This window comes from Lactuca saligna, chromosome 6, assembly GCF_052625555.1.
Source record: "Lactuca saligna cultivar CGN05327 chromosome 6, ASM5262555v1, whole genome shotgun sequence".
NCBI lineage: Eukaryota > Viridiplantae > Streptophyta > Magnoliopsida > Asterales > Asteraceae > Lactuca > Lactuca saligna.
In genome coordinates, this window is record NC_136422.1 from 8,596,489 (window position 1) to 8,621,798 (window position 25,310).

Here is a 25,310-nt window from a genome sequence, read left to right on the forward strand (position 1 = left end):
AATTCAGGTCCCCGCTTGGCATTCCAGCGAACCTTCACTATTGGTATGCGACCTTGTTTCGTTCGTTTGATCTCCCGATCCATGACTTCGACTGGTTCTTCCACGAAGTTAAGGTTCTCATTGATCTCAATCTCATCAAGAAGGATCACAAGGGTTTCATTGGATAAACACTTCTTAAGATTCAATACGTGGAAGACAGGATGAATATTGTTAAGCTCTTGTGGTAAACTAAGTTTGTATGCTATGGGACCGATCCTAGCAAGGATCTCAAATGGTCCTATGTATCTCGGATTTAGCTTTCCACGCTTTCTAAAGTGTATCATCACTTTCCAGGGTGAGACCTTCAATAGAACACAGTCACCAACCTGAAACTCCAAGGGTTTTCGTCTCTTATCGGCGTAGCTCTTTTGTTTATCTCTCGAAGCCTTTAGTCGTTCTCGGATTTGTACGATCTTTTTTGTGGTTTCACGAATGATTTCTGGGCCTGTAAGAGTGCTGTCGAGAACTTGCCCCTTGGTTAGCTGCGTGTCGCCCACCTCAGCCTAGCACATAGGGGATCTGCACTTACGGTCATAAAGGGCTTCAAATGGCGCAACCTTGATAATGGTGTGATAGCTATTGTTTTAGGAGAACTCAACCAAGGGAAAATGGGTGTCCCACGACTTAACGAAATCTATTACACATGCTCTCAACATGTCTTCCAATGTGTGAATGGCCCTCTCACTCTGCTTGTCTGTCCGTGGATGGTAAGTTGTGCTCATATCCAGCTTAGTTCCAAGAGCTTTCTGCAGTGACTGCCAAAATCTCAAGGTGAACCTGCTATCCTGATCGAAGATAGTAGACACAGGCACACCATGCAGGCAAACTATCTCTTGAATGTATATCCGAGTCAATCTCTCCATCTTGAAAGTTTTTCTGATTGGCAGGAAGTGGGCGGATTTGGTCAACCGATCGAAAATTACCCATATGGTATCATACCCACTCAGAGATTTGGGTAATTTGGTAATAAAATCCATCGTACTCCTTTCCCACTTCCACTCAGGTATTTCTAGTTGCAGAAGCAGACCTGAGGGCTTTTGATATTCCAAATTCACCTTGGCGCAAGTCAGACACTTGCCCACGAAGGTCGCAATCTTTTCTTTCATGTTTGGCCACCAATATAGCTTCTTGAGATCCAGATACATCTTATCTAAACCTGGGTGAACGGAGCATCGAGTCTTATGAACTTTGCTCATGACGACTTCTCTGTAACTACCAAACTTTAGGGTCCAGATCCGGTTCATGAAATGATAGAATCTGTCTCCCTTGATCTCTAAGTTCTTCTCCATTCCCCTCAGGGCTTCATCTGACGTGTTCTCTGGTTTTAAGGTTTCCAGTTGAGCCTCTATGATTTGAGCGGATAAATGGGATTGGATGGTCATTGTCAGTGCCTTCACTCTAAGACCTGAATACTCTTTTCGGCTGAGGGCATCTGCTACCACATTGGCCTTGTTGGGATGGTAGCGTATTTCGCACTCATAATCATTTAGTAGCTCTACCCATCGCCGTTGCCTCATGTTCAACTCTTTCTGTTCGAAAATGTGCAACAGGATTTTATGGTCTGTGAAGATGGTGCACTTGGTTCCGTAGAGATAATGTCTCCAAAATTTTAACGCAAAGACCACTGCTCCCAACTCCAAATCGTGATTTGTATAATTGACTTCATGTGCTTTCAGCTGTCTCGAGGCATACACGATCACCTTTCCTCACTGCATGAGCATACAACCTAGGCCCTGACTGGATGCATCGCAATAGATGATAAAGTCCTCCATCCCTTTAGGAAGAGACAAGATAGTTGTGCTGCATAGGGCCTGCTTTAATGTTTGAAATGTAGTGTCTTGCTTTTCTCCCCAACAAAAGGGTACATCTTTCTGAGTTAGGTTTGTTAGAGGCTTAACAATTTTGGAGAAATTCTGGATAAACCTACGATAGTAACCAGCGAGGCCCAAGAACTGACAGATTTATATGGGCGTCTTTGGTTCTGACCAATTTTCAATCGCTTTGATCTTGGAGGGGTCCACGTGTATGCCTTCCTCGCTAACCATGTGACCAAGGAAAGTTACCTTTCGAATCCAGAATTTGCACTTAGAGAATTTCGCATGTAGATTCTCCACCCTTAGAGTTTCCAACACTAGCCTCAAGTGCTGACTATGATCTTCCTCACTTCAGGAATAGACAAGTATATCATCAATGAACACTATCACCCACTTGTCTAGGAAAGGGCTCTAGGAAAGGGCGGCACACCCGATTCATCAAATCAATGAATATTGATGATACGTTGGTTAGACCAAAGGGTATTACTACAAACTCGTAGTGACCATATCGAGTCCGAAATGCTGTCTTAGGAACATCACCCTCATGGACTCATAGTTGATGGTACCCTGATCTTAGGTCTATTTTCGAGAAGTAGCTGGCTCCTTGATGTTGATCGAAGAGGTCATTGATTCGGGGAAGAGGATAACAAATTTTGATGGCAATCTTGTACAATTCGCGACAATTAATACGTATCCGAAAAGATCCATCCTTCTTTTTCACATATAAGACCGGGGCTCCACAGGGTGAGGAACTCGGTCCGATGAATCCCTTGCTGAGTAGTTCATTGAGTTGGCTGGATAACTCTTGCATTTATGCTGACACTAGGCGGTATGGGGATTTAGCTAAGGGGGTAGCTCTGGGGATTAAGTCGATTCAAAAATCAACTTGGTGCTCGGGAGAGATTACCATAAGCTCTTCGGGAAAGACTTCAGGAAAGTTTCAGACTTCGGGGATGCTCTTGAGGTCTTTAACTTCTTGCTTCTCATTAACGACATGAGCTAGGAACGCATGACACTCCTTTCTTATATATTTTTGGGATTTGATGCACGAAATGATACGAAGGTTTGAGCTAAATTTATCACCATAAATCATGAGGGATTTGCCAGATGGTAGATTGAGGTGAACGGCTTTTTCATAACGATGGATATCAGCACAATTGGGGCTTAACCAATCCATGCCGATGATGATGTCAAAGCTTTTTATGGAAACTGTCATAAGGTCGATTGGAAATGAATGGTCCTTTAGGGTAAGGGTGCAACCGATGAATATGTCGTTAGTGTTCTCTTTCTTACCGTTATCCATCTCAACGGTGAATGTTTCGGTTAAGGGTTAGGGTTTATGTTTGAGAAGATGCTTGAATGCATGACTAACAAAACTTCTCTCCGCACCAAAATTGAAAAGAATGCATGCATAAGAGTTGTCAAGGAGGAACGTACCCGTAACAATGGTGGGATCATCAACTGATTCCTCTTGGCCCATCGCTAGCACTCTCCCTGTATTGCCAACTGTTGTCTCCTTGGGACAATTTATTTTGAAGTGCCCGATCTTCCAACAACCATAACAGGCTTGGCTTACTCCTGCCCTAGGAGCCTAATTAGTGGGTTGGACTTGTGCCTTACAAAAACGAGTTGTGTGCCCCTTTCTGCCACATCTATTGCACAACACTTCACGGCATGGTCCGTGATGATGATAATTGCATTTGTCGCACCGAGGAAGGGTACCAGCATATCTATTAGTAGGTGCTTGAGCTGCAGGAATAACAGCAGGAGTGGTAGCAACATGAACTGCCACTATTTGTTGTTTCTTGGAGGGCTCCTGTGAAGACAGGCCCTTACGCTTGTTCCATAATTCTTCTCCTCCCACCACTCGCCTTCTGTGGTTTGGGAACAATTGCTATTGCATCACGATCAAACCCGTGATCTATGAGAGTTTCTGCTAAACACTTGGCACTATCAAATGTGAGAGGTCTAACAACCAAAACATTTCCTTGAGTTAGGGGCGTCAATCCCCAAATGCAACTCTCTATCTTCTTGCTTTCTGGGGCGACCATTCCTGGACAGAGAAGAGCCAGATCGCAGAATCTAGCTATGTAGGTGGAAATATCGGAACCCTTCATCTTCAGATTCCAAAGTTTGTGCTCCAACTTCTGCATCTCGCCCCTTGGGCAGTACTCAACAAGCATGAGTTCCTTTAAACTTTTCCAACCCATGACGCTTTCCACTAGAAGGGTTAGGGATTTAACTCGACCATTCCACCAGGTCAATGCTCTATCGATGAAGGTGCAAGCGGAAAACTTCACTTTTTTTTGCTTCAGAGCACGTACAGATCTCAAAGACCGATTTGATCTTCTCGATCTATCAGGTTAGGGCAATGACACCTCCATTTCCGTCAAAGTATTTGGGCTTCGCATTCATGAAATCCTTGTAGGAACACTCCTTCTGGTGTCCTAACTACCATCAAGATTATGGGGATGGGTACCACTTCCTAACCCGCTACAGCCGCCAGAATTAATCTGCGACATCGCGGCAGCCACAACGGCTGTAACTGCTGCCTGGAACATGGAAAGATCGAAATGAGGATGTGGTGGCGTTGGATCCGTTGGGGGATCGTTGTTCTTTCTGTTGGGTCTTTTCTTCGGAGGCATCTTGTTCTAAAAATAATTAGGAAAAGAGGATGGTAAGTCCCCTAGATTTTTGAATCAAGAGATATGAAACAAGATATATCTCAGCTTGACAGATAAAGTGTTCTACTAAGCGATAAACAAGGAAATGTAATCAATACAAGTAAACTATCGCTAAGAAGAAATGAGTAGCAACACTTGAAATGAATCTGTACACTGTATTCGGCTCTAGCTAAAATACTCATATAGTATTTTAAGTTGTATGCTCTGTTCTATTAATATCTTGTTGTAGATAACTTGATAAGTTTTAGGCCTGCTGCAACACCACCGTCACTCCCAACACATGTTGGTCATGTCTCAAATAAATATAGTTGACCATGCTATATTTATCCCAGACATGATTACATAGCTATCCATGTTTAACCACAGTGTCTAACATCCAAATACTTTTGTTTTGTTCTACTTACGACGATGTTTCTGGTGCATACGTACACTTCTTATAAAATACTTATATTTTAAAAGTATACTTTTAGTTCAGATCACTGCATCCCTTTAGTGTTTATAGTTGTATACCATGTAAGGTTCGATATACTAAATTCACTATAAACAATAGCTCTGATACCAATCTGTCACACCCCCAAACCAAAACGGCGGAAACGTTCGGGGGTGGAGGACTTCATGTGTAGTATCACAACAGTTGGATCATAGTAATCAAAGTAAACACAACCATTACAATAAAATATGAATATTTACATCTGTTTGATTCACTATTTGTGTACATCAAAAGTATAGCAGAATATAAAAGACGTGTCGTTATATACTCCGTCTTCTCAAAATGCTACATGAGTACTTGTCTACTGATTTCCTGAGAATACAAGCGATTTTGATAGAGTATTAGCATAAAACTGGTGAGTTCATAAGAATGTTTTTATAGTGAAAACCAGTCATTGAATTCTGAAAAATATATACATGTTCCCTAAGAAAATCCAATATTTTCTAACATGTATATTCGTTAATGTGTTATGTTTCGAAAATACTGGTTACCACCAACATGTATAGTATATTCTGTTAGAAAACCTTGGTTACCACCAGTATGTATACTATGTTCTGTCTGAAAACCCTGGCTACCACCAATATGTATAGAATCTTCTATTTGAAAACCCTAGCTACTACCAGTATGTATGTATAGTATGTTCTGTTTGAAAACCCTCGCTACCACCAGTATGTATAGTATACATACTGGTGGTCAATTTTAATGTCTCTCATTTTTATTTTATATATTTTTAGTTTATTTTTTATCTACTAATTATAATTTAAATGCAATATTTAATATTTATAATATCATGTTATATACTAATTTATATTAATTAATCGTAAATAGAGAGTCTAATATTTATTTATCGAATCCAATATGCTCGTGATCTTGATATATTTATTATAAATATAATCTTATTTATTTAATAATTATTTATATTAAAGTAATAATTAATTTATATTTATTATATACAAACATTTTATTTATGATAATATAATTTCTAATATTTTTGTAGTGAAAAATATAATATATATTTGTAATTAAAATCTAATTAGTAGAGATGTGTATTTTACAATATATATAAGTTATAAAAATAGAATATTCTAGAAATATATTTTTTGGGGTAAAAATGGGGTAGAAAATAAAGTAAGATTGGAGATGAAACATTATTTACCCTATTTTTTTTGAGAAAATATCATATTAGCCTATCGAACTTTTCATGTTTATTTTAAAAGTAAATTACACGAATGGTCCCTATGGTTTAGGGTAATTTGCATGTTTGATCCCTAACTTATTTTCTTAACTCGGAAGGTCCCTATTGTTTGTTTTTGTTACACACTTGGTCCTTGTCTTACCTAAAAAGACTATTTTACCCCTGATTTTTTAATTTATTTAAATAAACACACTCTCAACCCCACTCCCCTCACCTTACCTACCTATCCCATCATTTTTCCATATTCAAATAATAGTATTTTTAGGTAAGACAGGGACCAAGCGCGTAACAAAAACAAATAGAAGAGACCAAACGCGTAACAAAAACAGTCAGTAAGGACTTTCCGAGTTAAAAAAGTAAATTAGGGACCAAACGTGCAAATTTCCCCAAACCATAGGGATCATTCGTGTAATTTACTCTTATTTTAAAGGGTCATCCAACTTTTTTTTGGGTACATTAAGGGAATAAACTATCGTTTAACCTGTTAAAAAAGTCACTTGACCTACTATAACAAGTTTCCCATCTCCAAACTTATCCCCAAAACTAAATTCAAGTACTTCAAATTTTAGAATCATTTTTAGTGAATCAAAACAATCTAATACATCTTCTTCGTGAATCGGCGTACCAAAAACGCGAATCAGGAAACGTGAATCAGAACGATCCAATTCATCTTCTTCGTTGTTAATTCGATCTTCGATTGTTGATTTCAAATTCTATGTACATCAATTTCATTGTATCGATACTTGAGATTAAAACCTGTTATATATAAGTTTTAGATTTCAGATTTTGTACAAATTTCTATCATTGAGGGCTTAAAATCGAACGGCAACCGGGTTTTGTCAATTTGAAGAAAATAGAGCCCTTTCCACCGATTCAAACCTAACAAAAGGTGCCCTCGTCATCCCATCCTTTAACAGAATCGTCGTGGCTCAGCCTGATGCAAATATGGCTTCTCTATTTGTGCTCGCAACCAAACATCCCTCCGTCGTAGCCATGGGCACCATGTACTTCCCACCATTCAACAACCAAGGTCCTGCAATTTCGACAGATACCTGAACAAATAGGCATCTTACAGCACTGCCCCAATATCGAATTGTAATCGAATCCTTCAAGCGGTAACCTTAATAACGGCCTCCCCGTTTTTATTTATAATGCCTCCCGTCGAATCCAAGCTGCTCTCCGGTAGTCCCCAAGTTGTCCTCATCCACACATAAGGCACCGATGAAGGATTGAACGAAATCGATGCCAAAGAACCCTAGAAGGTAGATGAAGGAGGCAATAAGAGAGACGATGATGGTGAGTTTGGAGAGGGTAACGACGTAAAGATGGGTAGAGGATCGGATTTTTTCCCGCCAACGGTAGAGGAGGAAGTAGGCAACGCAGAAGAACAGAGTGAAGAAAATTCTGTTTGTTAGGTGTAGAGTTGTAGGTTGACGAAAGTTGGAAGCTTTAGTGTTAAGCCTATTTATCAAGCATATATCACTACATTTTACCTGGTTATTCGGTATCAGGTCAAATAAGGACCTTTTAAAAGGGTAAATTCAGACATCATTCCCTTAATGTACAAAAAAATAATTAAGTGACCCTTTGAAATATACACAATAAGTTTGATGGACTAATATGATATTTGCCCTATTTTTTACTCCATTTATGGGGGAAAAAATGGAGATGGGTTGATGATGGTCTTACACCAATCTCTCATAAGTTTTGACACTTATCATTTTATGGTATTTTTTAAAAAGCCACATAATACATATAGTTATATAAATAAACTATTAAATATAATAAATATGATCATAAATGACAATAAATATGTTTTTTTTTTTCTTTCCTTATTTTAAAATTTAATTTTTTTTAAAATAATACTTTATGTTTATATTTTGATATTTAATTTTTTTTACTTAACTTATGTAATACATGAGTCTCACACCTAGTTATTAACTATATCTAATTTGAAAACTAAAATGGAGAGTAAAGTTTGTGGGTTTTTTTTTTTTTTTTTTTTTTTTTTTAATAAAAGTTTTAGTATTGACAAATTTAGTCACTAAACAATTTTGGATTTTAGATTTTTGGCATAAAGATTTTGGATAGTGGAAGATTTAATCCCTAACCACTTTTATATTTTAGATTTTGCACAAAGGTTTCATTGGCAGATTCAATCCTTATAATTTCGTAATTTTCAAAAACATCCTCATGTAACATAAATAGCTCATATGTTTAATATTTTCATATGTTGGCAAGTTGACCTTGAATAGAAAATAAATTACAAAAAATGTGTCTCTAGTTCACATAAAATGTTATTATGCTTTTTATGCATAAACGGTCCATGTATTTAAAAAATTTCAAAAATAGTCCCTAGCTATAGAAAATGGTAAGCTACGACTGACTCTTCTCCCCCGCAATATATATTTACATGTTTGCTAATTAAAACCAAGGTTGTAGAAATCGAGATTAATCGTGGATTAATTGTAGATTAATCGTTTGACGTTTTGCAACCGATTAGGATTAGGGGTCTTTGGCGTTAATTGGTCAATTTCGATCAACGACGCACTTGGCGGTCTTGGCGGGCTTGGCGGTCAATGAAAGTCAAACTAAGTCAAATCTCAAAGTTGGTCAAAATAAAAAAAGGCTCCAAAAAAACCCGTCTAACCCTAAAATCGTCATATTCATCAGCTGTTTTTTGCTCTCTCTCAAACATTGAAGCGACGCAAGCCCACCCCAACGATATAGCTGATGCCGACATCCACCATACTCCAACGAACTTCCGGCAGCCACCGGTGAACCTCCAAGGACAACGGCATTTGTATTTCAGGTTAGCAATTTCTCTTAATCAAAGTTCATTTTTCTCCTAAAAAAAGTTGAGTTATTGTTTGTTCATTGAAAGCTCACTTCCGATAGTGTTATACAATTGATTTGTTCTTTTATTTTAGAATCTTGTATACAATTGATTACATTTTTTAATTCTTGAAGCTAATATTCCTAAATATTAAATAGTCGCCGACCATGTCGGTATGTAGCAAATGTAAAAGCCAATATTGCTTCCTTTTTGCCGTTAAACATGTATGCCACAAATTTCCTTTTTTTTTTTATTATTTTTTTTTTATTTTTTTTAATTATTTTCTTAGTAATTTATTATAAATATATTAGCAAAAGGTTTGTGTTGTGTTGGAATGTTATCACAATCTATCATTTGGACAGATAACAAAGGAGTAATATGCTAACTATTGATATGCTGAATAGAGTTTCCATTAACATACAAAGAAAGAAAATATATTCTCAAAGATGCCTACGTGCTTCTTCAAGAATAAAGCTAAACATTAGCTTTATATTTTTGCTGTGATATTTTGATGTTTGCTGAAAATTTATGATTTATATTGTATATTTCTGATGTAGTTTTCTGGTATGTATAACAGTGTTCAATCATGACATCTAAAAATTCGACTTCACCATCAGTGGGATCAACCGCCACCGATGCTCATAAACGGAACTCATATGATATTGGTTGGGAATATGGTTTTTGCCTGGATAAAAACAAGATGAATACAGTGAAATGTAACTTGTGTGGAAAAGTGTTTACTAGGGGGGTTACTAGATTGAAACAACATATTGGTCATGTAACGGGAAATATAAGTCAATGTACAAACTCTACAAAAGATGATCAATTGAAAATGCGAAGTTTTATCAACGAAGGGAAAAGAAAAAAGAAAGCTAAACACGCACATGACGAGACCTTAAGAGCAGAGGCAACACAAGTGTTAAATGATAGTGTTGAAATGGATGAAGTAGAAGATTCTTTGGGGTTGAAAGCACCAAATATTATAGGACCCATGGATGGCTATGCAAACAAAATAAACCCTGAAGTTATGAAGGGAAAGGGAAAAAAAGTTGATCTTAACGATGTTGTTCGGAAAGAAAGACTTTTAGCATGTCATAAATTCATTAGTAGATAGGCATATAAAACTGCAATTCATTTTCATGCATTGGAAGATGATAGCTTCAAAATGATGTTGGAGGTTGTTGGACAATTTGGAACAGGGGTCCCACCTCCTATCAGGTATTCTTTGAGTGACCCACTCCTAAAGCATGAGGTTGAAAGAAAAAAAGCTTGTTGAAAAAAAATAAAGAAGAATGGAAAGAGATTGGATGCTGAATCATGACAGATGAATTTATGAATTTATGTGTAAATTCAAAAATGGGTACCGTTTTTTATCATCAAAAGAATGTTCCAATGAAGCACATACAAGCCAATACATATATGATTATGTGGAATCTTGCATTCAACAAGTTGGTCTCGATCATGTTGTTCAAGTTGTGACCGATAACGCCACGAATAACATGGGAGCTGCAAAGTTACTACAAGAGAAAAGTTCAACCATTTTTTGGACATCATGTGCGACACACACAATTAACCTTATGCTCGAAGGTATTTATATTTTTTTATTACATTATTTACCAATTTAGTTTTTATCATCTTTTATTTTATATTGTAATTCATTAATTTGTTATGTAATTTTTTTTCAAGGTATCGGTGGACTTCCAAGGTTTAAGAAAGTCTTACATCAAGCAAAGAAATTAACCATCTTCATTTATGCTCACCACAAAACCTTGGCAATGATGAGAAACCACACTAAGAAAAGGGAAATTATCCGACCGGGAGTCACGAGATTTGCTTCCGCCTTTCTAACATTACAAAGTTTATCCGAAAAGAAGGAGCAACTAAAAAATATGTTCTCTAGTAACGAGTGGGAGGAATGCAAATTTTCCGGTACCCCTAAAGTAAGAGCCTCATATGGAACGGTGACAAGTCTCCAATTTTGGTCCGGTGTGACACAATGTTTAAAAGTGTTTTCCTCTTTGGTGAAAGTCCTTCGAATGGTTGATGCGGATTGGAAGCCTTCAATGGGTTTTGTTTATGGTGAGCTTAAAGTAGCAAAAGAAGAAATTATGAAAGCTTTGGGTGGAAACGAGAAAGCTTACAAGCCTATTATAGATATCATAAACAACAAGATGAAAGGTAGGCTAGATTCAAAATTACATTTGACGGCTTATCTTTTGAATCCTTATTACCATTATATGATTCCCAACTCCAACATGATCCCGACGTAATGGATGCGGTTCTTGAATTTTTTGATACATTACTTTTTGGAGATTTTGAGATGGAAAGACAAGTCGTGATGATTGATTTGCCAAAATACAAGGAAAAATTGGTAGATTTGGAGCTCGCAATTAAAGGTTGTATGGTGAATAATGCCGACTTTGATCCGGGTAATATGCTTTATGTTTCTTTTAGTAATTTATAAAATAATAAAATTTTATATCTATCAATTTAATAATGTTTTTTTTCTTTAATATTATAGCAAGATGGTGGGGACTCTTTGGCGGCTCAACTCGTCATTTGAAAAAGATTGCAATGAGGATTCTTTCTTTAACTAGTAGCTCATCAGGTTGTGAAAGAAATTGGAGCACGTTTGAAGTGGTTAGTTATAAAGTTGTAATCTTTAAATATCAATAATGTTTTTAACCTTTTGTTATGTGTACTTTTTTAGGTACATACGAAGAAACGAAATAGATTGGAGACAAATAGATTGAACAATCTTGTTTATGTTCAATTCAATGCTAATCTAATGGAAAAAACAAAAAGAGAAAAGATAGGACTTTGGAAGTGCTTTTAGCAAATGATTCTCACTCGGCTCAAGAATGGATTGTAGACGAAGATGACGGTGATGGAGATGAAGTTGACCCCGAACCAGTTATGGAAAAGATTGATGAAGCTCTCAAGACCAACAATAATCAAGTACCCCGTAAAAGTTCAACAACGACAAAACTTTACAATGAAGATTTCGAATCCGAGAATGATGAGCAAGTGTTTGAAGAAGATGAATATGAGTCGAATGGAGTTAAAATAGTGGAAGAACTTGAAGATTAGAAGAATATGAACATTTAAATGTATGAAAATGTGTGTTTTTATTATTATTAAACTTATTTTAGACTTGTAATATGATGGATTATGACTTAAATGTTTAAATACTAGTTATGACTTTTTGTATGGTTATTTACTTATTTTATGACTTTTGTATGGTTATTTGCTTATTTTATATTAACTTGTTATTAATAATTAATGATCCCCGATTAATACTCGATTAATCCCCGTCGAGACTGATTAATCCCTTAACCCCAATCGACCGCCAAACTACCGTCGAACGATTTCTGCAACCTTGATTAAATCTAAAATATACCCAAACCCATCAAAGTATCATGGACAGCCTTATCTTGCTAATTGTTATCCCATTTGATAAAATAACAGGATGAAAATATTAGTCCCTTTGATAAAAGAAGCAACGAGAATACTCTCGTTGTGGAACTAGAATTATAAAACAAACATGCCGTTTCACAAAAGACTAACAATAATAATAGAAAAAGCCCAACATAATCAATATAATTATCTTTTATTTATTTAAGTTGAGTTTTTTTAACCAAATAATTAGATAATTAAATTTACTAATAAAAGAGATGGTTTGTCCAAATATGGAATACTTGAACGAGTCATTAGGCAACAAAATACGGTCTTCATTAGTTCTCGTGGTTGAAAGAAATTTAATGCATGCCTCTTCTTTCTATATTGGCGGTCCAAGTTCATAACATCATCTTAAACCGTTTCATGCAAAAACTATTTGGCGCCAAGCCATCCAAAACTCATTAAAAACTCACTTGTCTTCAAAGTTTTTACGTAAATAGGCATATCGATCCATTTGCAATTCAGATATAAAAAAGTAATTAGAATTTCATATATTGTGTGTGTAAAAATGGCTATTAACAAGCCAACGATCATCATCTTCATAGCAACCGTAGCAGCTTTAGTTATTCCGGCCGCTTCAGCCACTGAGCACATCGTTGGTGGTGACAAAGGTTGGGTTTTCGGGTTTGATTATCAAACATGGGCATTCCAGCAGCATGTCTATGTTGGCGACAAACTTGGTATGTGTCTGGCATCTTATATAAATCAATTAATGCATCAGTTATTTCTCTATCTATTCATAAGAAGTGTTTCTGAAAATTCTTTTTCTCTTGATGTAGTTTTCAATTATCCTGTTGGAAAATACAATGTATTTGAAGTTGGTGATGCGGGCTGGGAAGATTGTTATGCGTCTAGTAAACAAAAAGGACTCACGAGTGGACACGATGTGATAACCCTAGAAACCCCTGGAAATAAATTTTTCATCTGCAAAGCAAAAAACGATGAAGGTCTCTTTTTGTTTTTGTTTTGTTTTTGAAACCTAACTTGATTAATTACATCTTAACTGTAGTGTACATATATAAAAAAAATGGTAAACCCCTTAAGGGTTTAATTATGGCGTAGGACGAACATTGATATCTCTTTGACCTCTATAAAAAAAAAAAAAAAAAAAAAAAAAAAAAAAAAAAAAAAAAAAAACTAAACTACGCATTTGTTTAACAGGAAAATGGTGCTGTGAGGAAGGTTCTATGAAGTTTTACATCACGGTATTGGCTGCTAATGAGCCTGCTCCCCCGGGCAAGTTGTATGTTGTTGGAGATGATAAAGGCTGGACCCTGAATGTGGATTATCAAGCTTGGGCGAATGGAAAGAAATTCAATATCGGAGATCAACTTCGTATGCTCATTATACTCTAGCTATATATAATGTCATAACTATAAGCATCGTATGTCTTGAAGCAACTAGCTAGCTAACCGGTTAAACAATATTGTGTATGCATGCAGTCTTCAAGTATCCAGCCGGAAAGCATAGTGTCTTTCAAGCGATCGATGAAACTTCCTTTAAGGAATGTATCCCTCCTAATGCTGATGAAGGTCTCAGTAATGGATACGATATTGTGACCCTAGATGCCCCAGACACCTGGTTTATTTGCGGTGCCCCAGACCATTGTAAGAAGGGCATGAAGTTTTTCGTCCATGCATCTGATCCATCCAAATCTCCTGGATTCCAAGGATCAAGAAAACTAATCCCACCAAAACTCTAGGCTTTGAGGATTGGATTCTCCCTTGTGCTGTGAAGAGTTATACCCCCTCCTACGTACATGATATATATTTTTGTGTTTTTCTTTCATATGTCTTTACTTTTGTGTGTTAATGGCTGGAGCCAAATATGTGGCATATATAAGCTCTTGTTGTAAATATTATGTGTAAATTAAGTGGATAGGATGATCATTTTAAGTATGATTTTGTTTATAAGGAAACTTAACTTGGATATAACCCTTGACATTGCTATATCGAGTATATATACTAATTAGTGATAGATCTTGGTTGTTCACTTGTTCCTTCCAGCATTAACCTCATCGATCATCGTGCTTGTTCGAAGAGAATTGAAGAAGTTTAACATATCAAACAGATACATGAGCCTGTTTATATTTATACATGATAATAACATTATTTACAAACATACATAGTAAATTACTACTTATATACAATGTTTGAACCATCACAACCATTCATGCGTAACGGAAAATTGATACTCGTATTAATAATTGTCACTGTAACCGTTACGTTAACCAACTAACTCTCTAGCTTACTTCGAATACTCTCCGGCCCTTAAGCTAGATACAATCCATTCCTAACATACATGTAGGGGCTTTAGTGAATATATTTTCCTATTACTCCATGGTGCTACAATGATCAATCTGAATTTCATAGTTATCAACATGCTCACGAATGAAATAGTATTAGATTCTGATGTGTTTGCTCTTTCCATGGTAAACATGATTCTTTGACGTCAGAGCAATAGTTAATTTCTTATCCAGAAAATCATAGATATTGACTTAATTCCTTCAACACGACTCCTATATCCATAGAGTCTGCTAACAAACACTAGAGAGATATGCACTCAACCTCGAGGATTATAAGGCAACTACGCTCTGTTTCTTGGATTGCCAAAACACAACTCTAGAATCAAGACTGAAAGCAAAACCGGATGAGGTGCTATTTTTATCATATATCCTCTCCAAAGTCTATCAGTTTAAGCTAACAAGTCCCGCCTTTGTAGACTTTCCATAAATGATAATGTGATCAAGTGTCCCTTCAACATACTTCATGATTCTTTTCTATGCTCCTTGTACCTTACATCAAGCTACCGACTAAGCTACGGAACAAACAAGCGTTTAAGCTCATTTCTTGAACTCCCTTTGAAAATTTTAGCTTTTATTCCATGAGCAGACAACGACATACATTCTCCCATTGAACTTTTACGGAAAGATCCTTAACATACTCTTGTTGAGAAACAAAACCATGTTTAGATTTTGTTTGACCTCTATACCTAAGAAATATCACACTACAAGAAATAAACGCATTAGCGGCGACGCCTATAGCGGCGACGCATAGCAATAGCGGCGACACGTAAATGACGCGTTACGTGTCGCCGCTATTGCTATGCGTCGCCGCTAATGCGTTCATTTAGCGATCCGCGTCGTTTTGACCCCATCCGTCAGATTTCACTTTGATCTAACGGCTGTAGAGCAAAGCGGAGACGCGCCTTATTTTTCCCCTCCACATGTCGCCGCTAATGCCCTTATGTCGCCGCTGTTGCCCTAACGTCGCCGCTAATACCCGTCGCCGCTAATACCTAACGCAGATTACCCCCTTCACAGGTTCCCTTTCTGCCATTTTCTTCTCTACTTCCACTTCTCTCGTTCTCCTCTTCTTCTTTCTTCAATATCACGCTTTTTTAACAAGTTTGTGGAGTTGGAATTGCTTCTTGGACCGGTGCTTGCCCCTCATTCCCCCAAGACAGCCATAAACCGGTGATATTTTTGCAAATTCCGAAATTGCCCCTCCTTCCCCAAGGTCGAATTTCTCATCTTTTTCTATGATTTTTCTGTTTTTGTGTTACTTAAGATGATAAAATGTGAACATTTTTCAATTATATTGAGTGATTATGTTTGTATTTTGAGATATGAAGTGGTTAATTATGCATTTTATTGGATAATTTTGTTTGATTGTATATATTTTGTTGAAATATTTTGTTGGTTTGTGTGTGTTTTTTTTTTCAGATTTGTAGGAATTTAATTATGCATTTTGTGTATATTTTGATATTTATGTTTAGATTAGATTGATGTATAAAAAAATGACATGAATATATACATTTGTTGGATTGAAATTTATGTTTATACCACATTGCCTTAAAATGAAAGTTAGATGTTTATATTTGTATGAAATTGGATAAAAATATGATATGGCAAATTAGATGTATACATTTGACTTAAGTGTATGAAATTGGAATGTGCAAATTGGATTAAATTGGAATATGCAAATTGTATGAAATTGGATATATACATTTGACTTAATTGTATGAAATTGGATGAAATTGAAATATGCAAATTGGATATATACATTTGGCTTAATTAGGTTATTAATAGCAACTTACTTCTAGTAATGTATTGTATATGGTTTCAAAGTATTTAATTTATTAGTGACTTAATGTTTGGCCAACTTAATAGGAACATACTTTTAGTGACTTAATGTTGGTCATTACAACTTTAGCTTTAATTATATTAATTATAAAACTAACTTAATAGCAACGTACTTCTTGTGATTTTAATTTAAATAGAATAAAATTAAATTAATTTAAAAAAAAACATTAAAAAATAATAAATTAATTGTAAAATCAACTTAAAGTAGTTTTAAAATCAAGTTAATGTTAATATTAAAATAAAATAAAATTAGTTTAATAAATAAATTAAACTAATAACAAAAAAGAAAATATTAAATTAATTATAAAATCTAATTAATTTACTTTTAGAATCAAATTAAGTTACATTTGTAAAATCAAATTATATTAATTAGAAAACTAACTTAATAGCAATGTACTTCTTGTAATTTTAATTTAAATAGAATAAAATTAAATTAATTTTAAAAAAACATTAAAAAATAATAAATTAATTGTAAAATCAACTTAAAGTAGTTTTAAAATCAAGTTAATGTTAATATTAAAATAAAATAAAATTAGTTTTTATGTAAGTGGTTAATTTGTATTTTTCATATAAGTGTTTATATTGTCAAAGGTATTTAGTAATCTAATTTTTATGATTTTTATTGTTTTTAAAAAATACAGAATGCTTTACTCAAAGAGATAAACCAACGAACCCAAGCTACTTCTGAGGCAAGCGGTCTAGCACCAACTGATATAAAAGATTGTTTTGAAAGAATATTGGGTGTTCGACGCGGACATATCAGAGGCATTGGGCGTAAACCCCCTACCGTTGTGTCTATGTACGATCAGCAACAACCAATGACACAAGAACAACCACAATCACAGGTAATTGTTAGTAAATGCTATAATAGATTGGTATAATTAATTATAATGTTATTCTGATATATTGTTAATATATTTTGTTTTTTTTATAGTTGCAAATACTGCAAACAATACTACAGGACCCGGCTTGTTCTGCAGCATTGGAAGAGTGGTTTCGCTCATTGCCGCCACAAAATAATGAAGATGATGATGAGGAAGACTAGTTATTTTAGGATTTAATGAAACGTTTTGTAATTCGAAACAATACTAAATGTGGTATATATATGGATTAATATTTTGGATTGATTTTATGTATTAATATTTTGGATTGATTTTATGTATTAATATTTCTATATAAAATTATCAGATTAATATTTGGATTTGGATTGATTATAAATTTAATGTGAAATAAATAAACAAAAAAAATAAATAAATCAAAAGAGCATTAGCAGCGACGGGAATAGTGGCGACGACGTCTTATTAGCGGCGACGAGCAGCATTAGCGACGACAGGAGTATTAGCGGCGACACCAAGTATTTGCGGCGCCAATGAGCGTATTAGCGACGAATCTATACCGGCGACGTATTTGCAGCGACACGTCGCCGCTAAAGGTATTAGCGGCGACATGCCTAACCTTTAGCGGCGACGCGTGTCGCCGCTGTTGCTCAATCTTCTTGTAGTGTCATAAAGGCCCAAGATTTGTCATTTCAAATTCTCTCTTCATAGCTTCTTTGAATGTTTTAACCAAGTTCTAAGAGTTGTTTATGAAGTCTAAATCATCAACATGTATACAAACTATTAGTAAACTACCTTGAGTCTTTTTTATATAGAGTGGGTGTTCATATGTGCACTTTATAGAAACTAATTTTTCAAAAATACTCGTCAACACTACAAGAAATGCGATCACTAGCGGCGACAGACGTCACCGTTAAAAAGTAGGTTTGTCGCCGCTAAAGGTATTAGTGGTGATCTGTCGCCGCAAAAGGTCGCCTCTGTTGTTTCGCTGCAAATGCTCTATATGTCGCCGCCATGCTCTCTGTCGTCGCAAATGCTCTCTCGCCGCTAATACTAACATGTCGCCGCAAAAATATTTTCCTTTTTATTTAACATTAAAATTATAAAAAAACAATATAACATGCATAAAAACTGCTATGGAACTTAACTTTGCAGAAAAACTTAATTTTGTAGCTGTTTTTTCTTTCATAAGTACGCTTTTGCCAGTTCAGATATTTGGGCTTTTAGATGGGCATTGTTGATCTCTTCTATTTCTCTTGGCCGATGTGGGTACCATTCTTCTTCAATTACCAAATAATTAGATTTGTTCGCTGGTTTCTCAATTAATGATATATTTCAGTCGGCTTCATATCTTGTAATGATCCCCCGCTCGAAGCGTTAATCAACCATTTCTGTAGTGGTATAAGACCTTCACAGAGACACTGATATAATTGATAATCGCTTATCCCATGTTGTGGGCATTGAATAAGTAACTTCTTAAAACATTCCCAGTAGGTGTGGAGAGATTCTCTTTTTCTTTGCTTGGTTGCAACGATTTCTGTACGAAGGTTTGAGACTCTTGCTTCTAGAAAATATTTTTCTAAAAATAATTCTGACAACTCGTTCCATGTAGTTATATTATGGCGCCGTATGGTAGATCGTAAAGCCACTTTTTTGCTAAATCTTGAAATGAAAAGGGGAATACTCTTAGTTTTATTTGATCTTCAGTAGTTGCATGTGGCTTCATTCGTGAACAAACCATATGAAACTTCTTGAGGAATTTATGTGGATCTTCATTTTCTAAGCCTCTAAACGTGGGAATAAGGTGTATCAACCAAGATTTAATCTCAAAATCTGGGCTTTTGGAAATGTGATGCAGAGAGGCTGTTGATTAACCTCATGGGTGGCCCATTATCTGAAAGTTTTTTATGCTTCGTCTCCTGCTTCACTCATGGCTGATTTTTCTAATTTGTTTTGGGAAGAGTCTATGGTTTCGGATTTTTTAGAGGGTGGTGGGGAATACTTTTTAAATGGACTGTTAGAAGTGAAGATGATGGTACTTTCGAGAAGGATGATATGGCAAGTTTTGGTTCGTACCACAAGGTACTGCCTTGTGGTGTGGTGATTTCTCGGGCTAGAGAAGATGATGTACCAAAGAAACCAACTGATTGCTTATGTTTTTTTGCTTCTTTTTCATTTTTTATTTATTTATTTATTTATTTCGGGAACAAACTCTAGTGGTGTACCTGCATGTGAAGATCTTGGCATACAAACTATTAGCAACACCGTGTCTCCATCAAAGTGGCCAATTTGTTAAACCGTTGTCGCGCACGATTAAAGCAAATAAAATTTCACTACTCGAAGGCACTAAATGATAGCACATGGAAGCATGGTTGAATCCACAATGACACAACCTAATGGTAAATACCTCTTTGCATAAGACACATATTAGTCATAAAAAGAAAATATAAAAGGGTTTTTTTATTAATAATTAAACTAAAATAGACGTGAAAATAAACTAAAGCATATTCAATAATAAAAAGAGAATCTAGTTCTAATGCGACTTTTCTAATCATTCAATCAATCCATACTCGACTATTCAAAATGTATTATGTTTAAGATGGTACTCAGAAAAACTAACAGACTCCAGTAAATTCTCTTTTACCTAATTACTTAACCAAAAAAGCTCTTCAATTAACTATAACTTTTTACTGATCTAATTAAACAAGCTCTTAATTAAATTTAGAAAAGTAGCTTTAAGATCAGTGTAAAATTCTCATCAATATACAATACTTCTTAGAAGATCGGAAGCATAAAGATATGAAATTTCAATTTATAATAAAGTCAAATCCAAACATAGAACCGATTTATTACTTGTTACTTATTACCATATTGTCAAAACAATTACAAATTTCAACAACTGATTAACTGGAATGATTAAACCCCAACTAGATGGTCAGAGTAACAATAATCAAAATAAAACATTCATTAAGTATACAACTGAAATTACTAAATAGAAACAGATAATGTAAACCAAATATGATGTTTGATCACATGAAAATTACTAGTCTTTTGTAAAAGTGAAAACTAGAGTTTAGCCAGACATGGCTAAAATCTGATCAAAACTAGTAAAAAGAAACATTAAACTACTAAATCTTACTAAACTAAGCATAAGAGATGATCCCCAACCTTCAGATCTTCAAAAAGTGATGAAAAATAACAGAAAATCTCCTTCAGAATGGTTTTTCGTTGTTTGGGAACGCCTAGGATCGTATGAGAGGACATATATGGTATTTATAAAGCAGACTTGGCAATGAATAAGGATTATGGCAAGAAGCAAGGCTCGTGCTTTGGGAGCACGACCCGTGCCAGGTCAATGCAAATTGAGAATCCATAAAAAGTTAGAAAAAAACCAAAAAACTAGATTTCAATGGGGAAATCACGACCTGTGCTTGGGAAAAATGGCCTGTGCTTGGGCTTCACAGATTAAAAAAAATCTAAAATAATGGCATCAGGAGGTAGGCACAACCCGTGCTTGGGAGGCACGACTCGTGCTTCAGGACCAAAGTTTTAAAATGCCTAAAAAAATAAGAAATTTTCCAATTAAGTTTCTTAAGTGAAGAACAACTTATATGTGGTGAGACATAGCTCGTATTTGGTCCTTTTTAGCGTTTTGGCCCCGTCTAAGCTCCAAATATGCTCCAAAGACTTTCAAACTACTGCCCCACTTCGAATTACCTGAAATAGACACCAAAACATGAGCAATACGGTAATTCTTATGGAGTACATGAGTTGAATATTATCTAAACTAATGCACATAAAAAATCATAAAATATGATGCAAAATTCTAAAAAAAACTAATATACAATATGCATAAAATTGCATCTATTCAGTCCATGTATGATAATAAAGTATGGAATTTGGTTGATCATGAACCTGGTTGAAAGACAGTAGGTTGCAAATGGATCTCCAAGAAGAAGATCGACATGGATGGAAAAGTACATATGTTCAAAGCGCGACTGCTTGCAAAGGGCTTTCCTCAAACCTAAGGGGTTGACTATGATGAGACCTTCTCACCAGTGGCTGATATCAAGTCGATCAGGATTATGCTTGCCATAGCTACCTTTTATGATTATGAGGTATGTCAAATGGATGTTAAAACCGCTTTCCAAAATAGGAAGTTATATGAGGACGTCTATGACAACCGAGAAAATCCTATCACAAACCACTGCTAGGAGAGAGTATGAAAATAAATGTAATAGCTTAATGTTTGATTTATGAGATAATAATAAAAAACAAAATATGACGTTACATTTATGATAAAATCGACCGTTCGGCTACAAAATAAGCATCCAAAAATTTGTAATGTCTTAAAATTGTTAATGTATTTAGAAAGTACTCGTTAACCTAATCCCCATGATACAAGATTCGTAAAAACCGACTCCAAATAAAGGAGTTAAGGATTTAGTAAAAAGTAAAAATCAATTGCGCATAATTAAAGTTAATTACATAAAAACAATACATAGAGATTGGTTGAGTTTTGACTAAAAGCGCAAAAAGGAAATTTGAAGTACTCCTTGAGTTATAAAATTTAGGAGAAAGAATGTCGGAAACAGGATCCATATGAGAGATATATGATTTTTGTAAATTCAATTATTTTTACCCCCGTAGGCGTAAAAATGAAAGTCAAAATAGCTAGAACAACCTAAAGGAGAGTTGTAGTATTCTTTGAGATCATCAAATAGATATAAAGAGGGATTAGCTCAGAGCTCGCACGAAAGTGTTATGATTTTTATACAATCATTTCGTGCGTGAGAGGTATGTGTCTATGCCAATCACATACCTAACACCAGATTCGAGTAGATTGCAAGTGACGTGGATAACTGGGGAAGTGACACGTAGCTACTTCCGGTTGGAGCGACAATGATCAGGAGCGATACATACAGATTTTTCATTGCCCGCACCCCAAACCATGCCTACAAATAGAATGCAGTGCAAACTCCTTCTGTACAACTTTCTTAAAGTCTCCGTCTCTCTCTCTCTCTCTCTCTACCTCTCTACTTCGAAGTCACTACTGCGCTAGGTGGTTTCTAGAGTCCCAAGCATGATTCAACCCTACATCAACGGTCTCTTACGTCAAGGGTGAGTTCACGATCACATGTTACTATTTTCCATGTTTTAGGGGGGGGGGGGATACATGCTTATCAAAGTGCTTTATCTATATATATATATATATATATATATATATATATATATATATATATATATATATATATATATAGTAGTTATATAAAGCATGAAACCTTAGGATAATATACCCATAGATACTTTACCTAGTTGTAAGATATGATATTATGCTTAAAAGTTATAATGTCTGAAAGTCAAGGAAAATAGCTTTTACCTAGATGTTATAATAGTCAATTTCCTAGGATAACATAGTAGCTAGATGTAATGATAGTTAATTATAGGGATATGTACTATATCAAGTCATTACTCTGTCCAAATATCATGTTTTCATTGAACTCTATTGAGTTCAATGCATTATAGATAAATTAATGTAAAATTATATAGTAAATAAAATAATGATGTGCCAATTCATTAAATTCTAATAAGTTCATTGCATTGTTGATGCCCTAACGCTGATCACCATTGATTGTCGGTACTTCATAATTCTCTTTTTACTACTCTGCTAGTCGCCATTGGTTGCGATCACCACATTGGTTTTCTTTCAATTTATCATCATACGCACATATATAGTATATACATAGAGATTGGTTGAGTTCTGACTAAAAGAGCAAAAAGGAAATTTGCAGTACTACTTGAGATATAAAATTTGCAGTACACCTTTCTTAAAGTCTCTCTCTCTCTCTCTCTCCCTCTCTCTCTCTCTCTCTCTCTCTCTCTCTCTCTCTCTCTCTCCTCGAAGTCATTACTGTGCTTGGTGGTTTCTAGAGTCCCAAGCCTGATTTAACCCCACATCAACCGTCTCTTACGTCAAGGGTGAGTTTACGATATCATGTTACTATTTTCCAGGTTTTAGGGGGGGGGGGATACATGTTTATCAAAGTGTTTATATATATATATATATATATATATATATATATATATATATATATATATATATATATATATATATATATATATATATCAGTAGTTATATAAAACATGAACCCTTAGGATAATATACCCATAGATACTCTACATAGTTGTAAGCTATGATATTATGCCTAACAGTTATAATGTCTGATAGTCAAGGAAAAGATTTTACCTAGATGTTATACGAGCCAATTTCCTAGGATAACATAGTATTTAGAAGTAATGATGGTTAATTACAAGGATATGGACTATACCAAGTCATTATTCTGTCAAAAAAATCATGTTTTCATTGAACTCTATTGAGTTCAATGAATTATAGAAAAATTAATGTAAAATTATATAGTAAATAAAATAATGATGTGTCAATTCATTAAACTCTAATAAGTTCAATGCATTGTTGATGTTCTAACGCTGATCACCATTGATTGATAGTATTTCATAATTCTCTTTTTACTACTCCGCTAGTCGTTATTGGTTGCGATCACCACATTGGTCATCTTTCAATTTATCATCATAACTACATATATAGTATATACATAGAGATTGGTTGAATTTGGACTAAAAGAGCAAAAAGGAAATTTGCAGTACTACTTGAGATATAAAATTTGGGAGAAAGAATGTCGAAAACGGGATCCATATGAGAGATATATGATTTTTGTAAATATATTTAGTTTTACCCCTGTTAGGCATAAAAATGAAAGTAAAAAATAACTAGAGCAACCTAAAGGATATTGTAGTGCTCTTTGAGATCATCAAAATAGATATAAAAAGGGATTAGCTCAGAGCTCGCACGAAAGTGTTATGATTTTATACAATCATTTTGTATGTGAGAAGTGTGTGTCTATGCCGGTTGCATACCTAACATGGAATTCGAGTAGATTGCGAGTGACGTGGACAAGTGGGGAAGTGACACGTGGCTACTTCCGGTTGGAGCCACAATGATCAGGAGCGATGCATATAAATTCTTTCGTTGCCCGCACCCCAAAACCATGCCTACAAATAGAATGCAGTGCAAACTCCTTTTATACACCTTTCTTAAAGTCTCTCTCTCTCTCTCTCTCTCTCTCTCTCTCTCTCTCTCCCTCGAAGTCACTACTGCGCTAGGTGCTTTCTAGAGTCCCAAGCCTGATTTAACCCTACATCAACCGTCTGTTATGTCAAGGGTGAGTTCACAATATCATGTTACTATTTTCCAGGTTTTAAGAGGGGGGGGATACATGTTTATCAAAGTGCTTTATCAAAATATATATATATATATATATATATATATATATATATATATATATATATATATATATATATATGTCAATAGTTATATAAAACATGAAATATTATGATAATATATCATAGATACTCTACCTAATTGTAAGCTATGATATTATGCCTAAGAGTTATAATGTATGAAAGTCAAGGAAAAGATTTTACCTAGATGTTATACGGGCCAATTTCTTAGGATAACATAGTATTTAGAAGTAATGATGGTTTATTATAAGGATATGCACTATACCAAGTCGTTATTCTATCAAAATATCATGTTTTCATTGAACTTTATTGAGTTCAATGCATTATAGAAAAATTAATGTAAAATTATATAGTAAGTAAAATAATGATGTGTCAACTCATTAAATTCTAATAAGTTTAAATAATGCCTTGTTGATGCTCTAACGCTGATTAGCATTGATTGCAGATACTTCATAATTCTCTTTTTTCTACTGCCTTAGTGGCCATTGGTTGCAAT

The 25,310-nt window shown here is 35.0% G+C and overlaps 3 protein-coding genes across 3 annotated transcripts; all 3 read left to right on the forward strand.

Moving 5' to 3' along the window:
* The first annotated feature begins 10,398 nt into the window (after positions 1–10,398).
* Positions 10,399–11,328, forward strand: LOC145002285 (uncharacterized). Its single transcript, XM_078961583.1, has 2 exons — positions 10,399–10,645; positions 10,745–11,328. The coding sequence occupies exons 1-2, from the start codon at positions 10,399–10,401 to the stop codon at positions 11,326–11,328; spliced, it is 831 nt and encodes a 276-aa protein (XP_078817709.1).
* On the forward strand, positions 11,291–12,125 carry LOC144999657 (uncharacterized). Its single transcript, XM_078958783.1, has 3 exons — positions 11,291–11,487; positions 11,580–11,698; positions 11,769–12,125. Exons 1-3 carry the CDS (start codon positions 11,328–11,330, stop codon positions 11,892–11,894), a joined length of 405 nt encoding a protein of 134 aa, XP_078814909.1. The 5' UTR covers positions 11,291–11,327; the 3' UTR covers positions 11,895–12,125.
* Positions 12,126–12,859: 734 nt separating this feature from the next.
* LOC145002081 (blue copper protein-like) lies at positions 12,860–14,441 on the forward strand. The gene is made up of 4 exons (XM_078961380.1): positions 12,860–13,197; positions 13,297–13,464; positions 13,679–13,852; positions 13,960–14,441. The coding sequence occupies exons 1-4, from the start codon at positions 13,026–13,028 to the stop codon at positions 14,217–14,219; spliced, it is 774 nt and encodes a 257-aa protein (XP_078817506.1). The 5' UTR covers positions 12,860–13,025; the 3' UTR covers positions 14,220–14,441.
* The last annotated feature ends 10,869 nt before the right edge of the window (positions 14,442–25,310 follow it).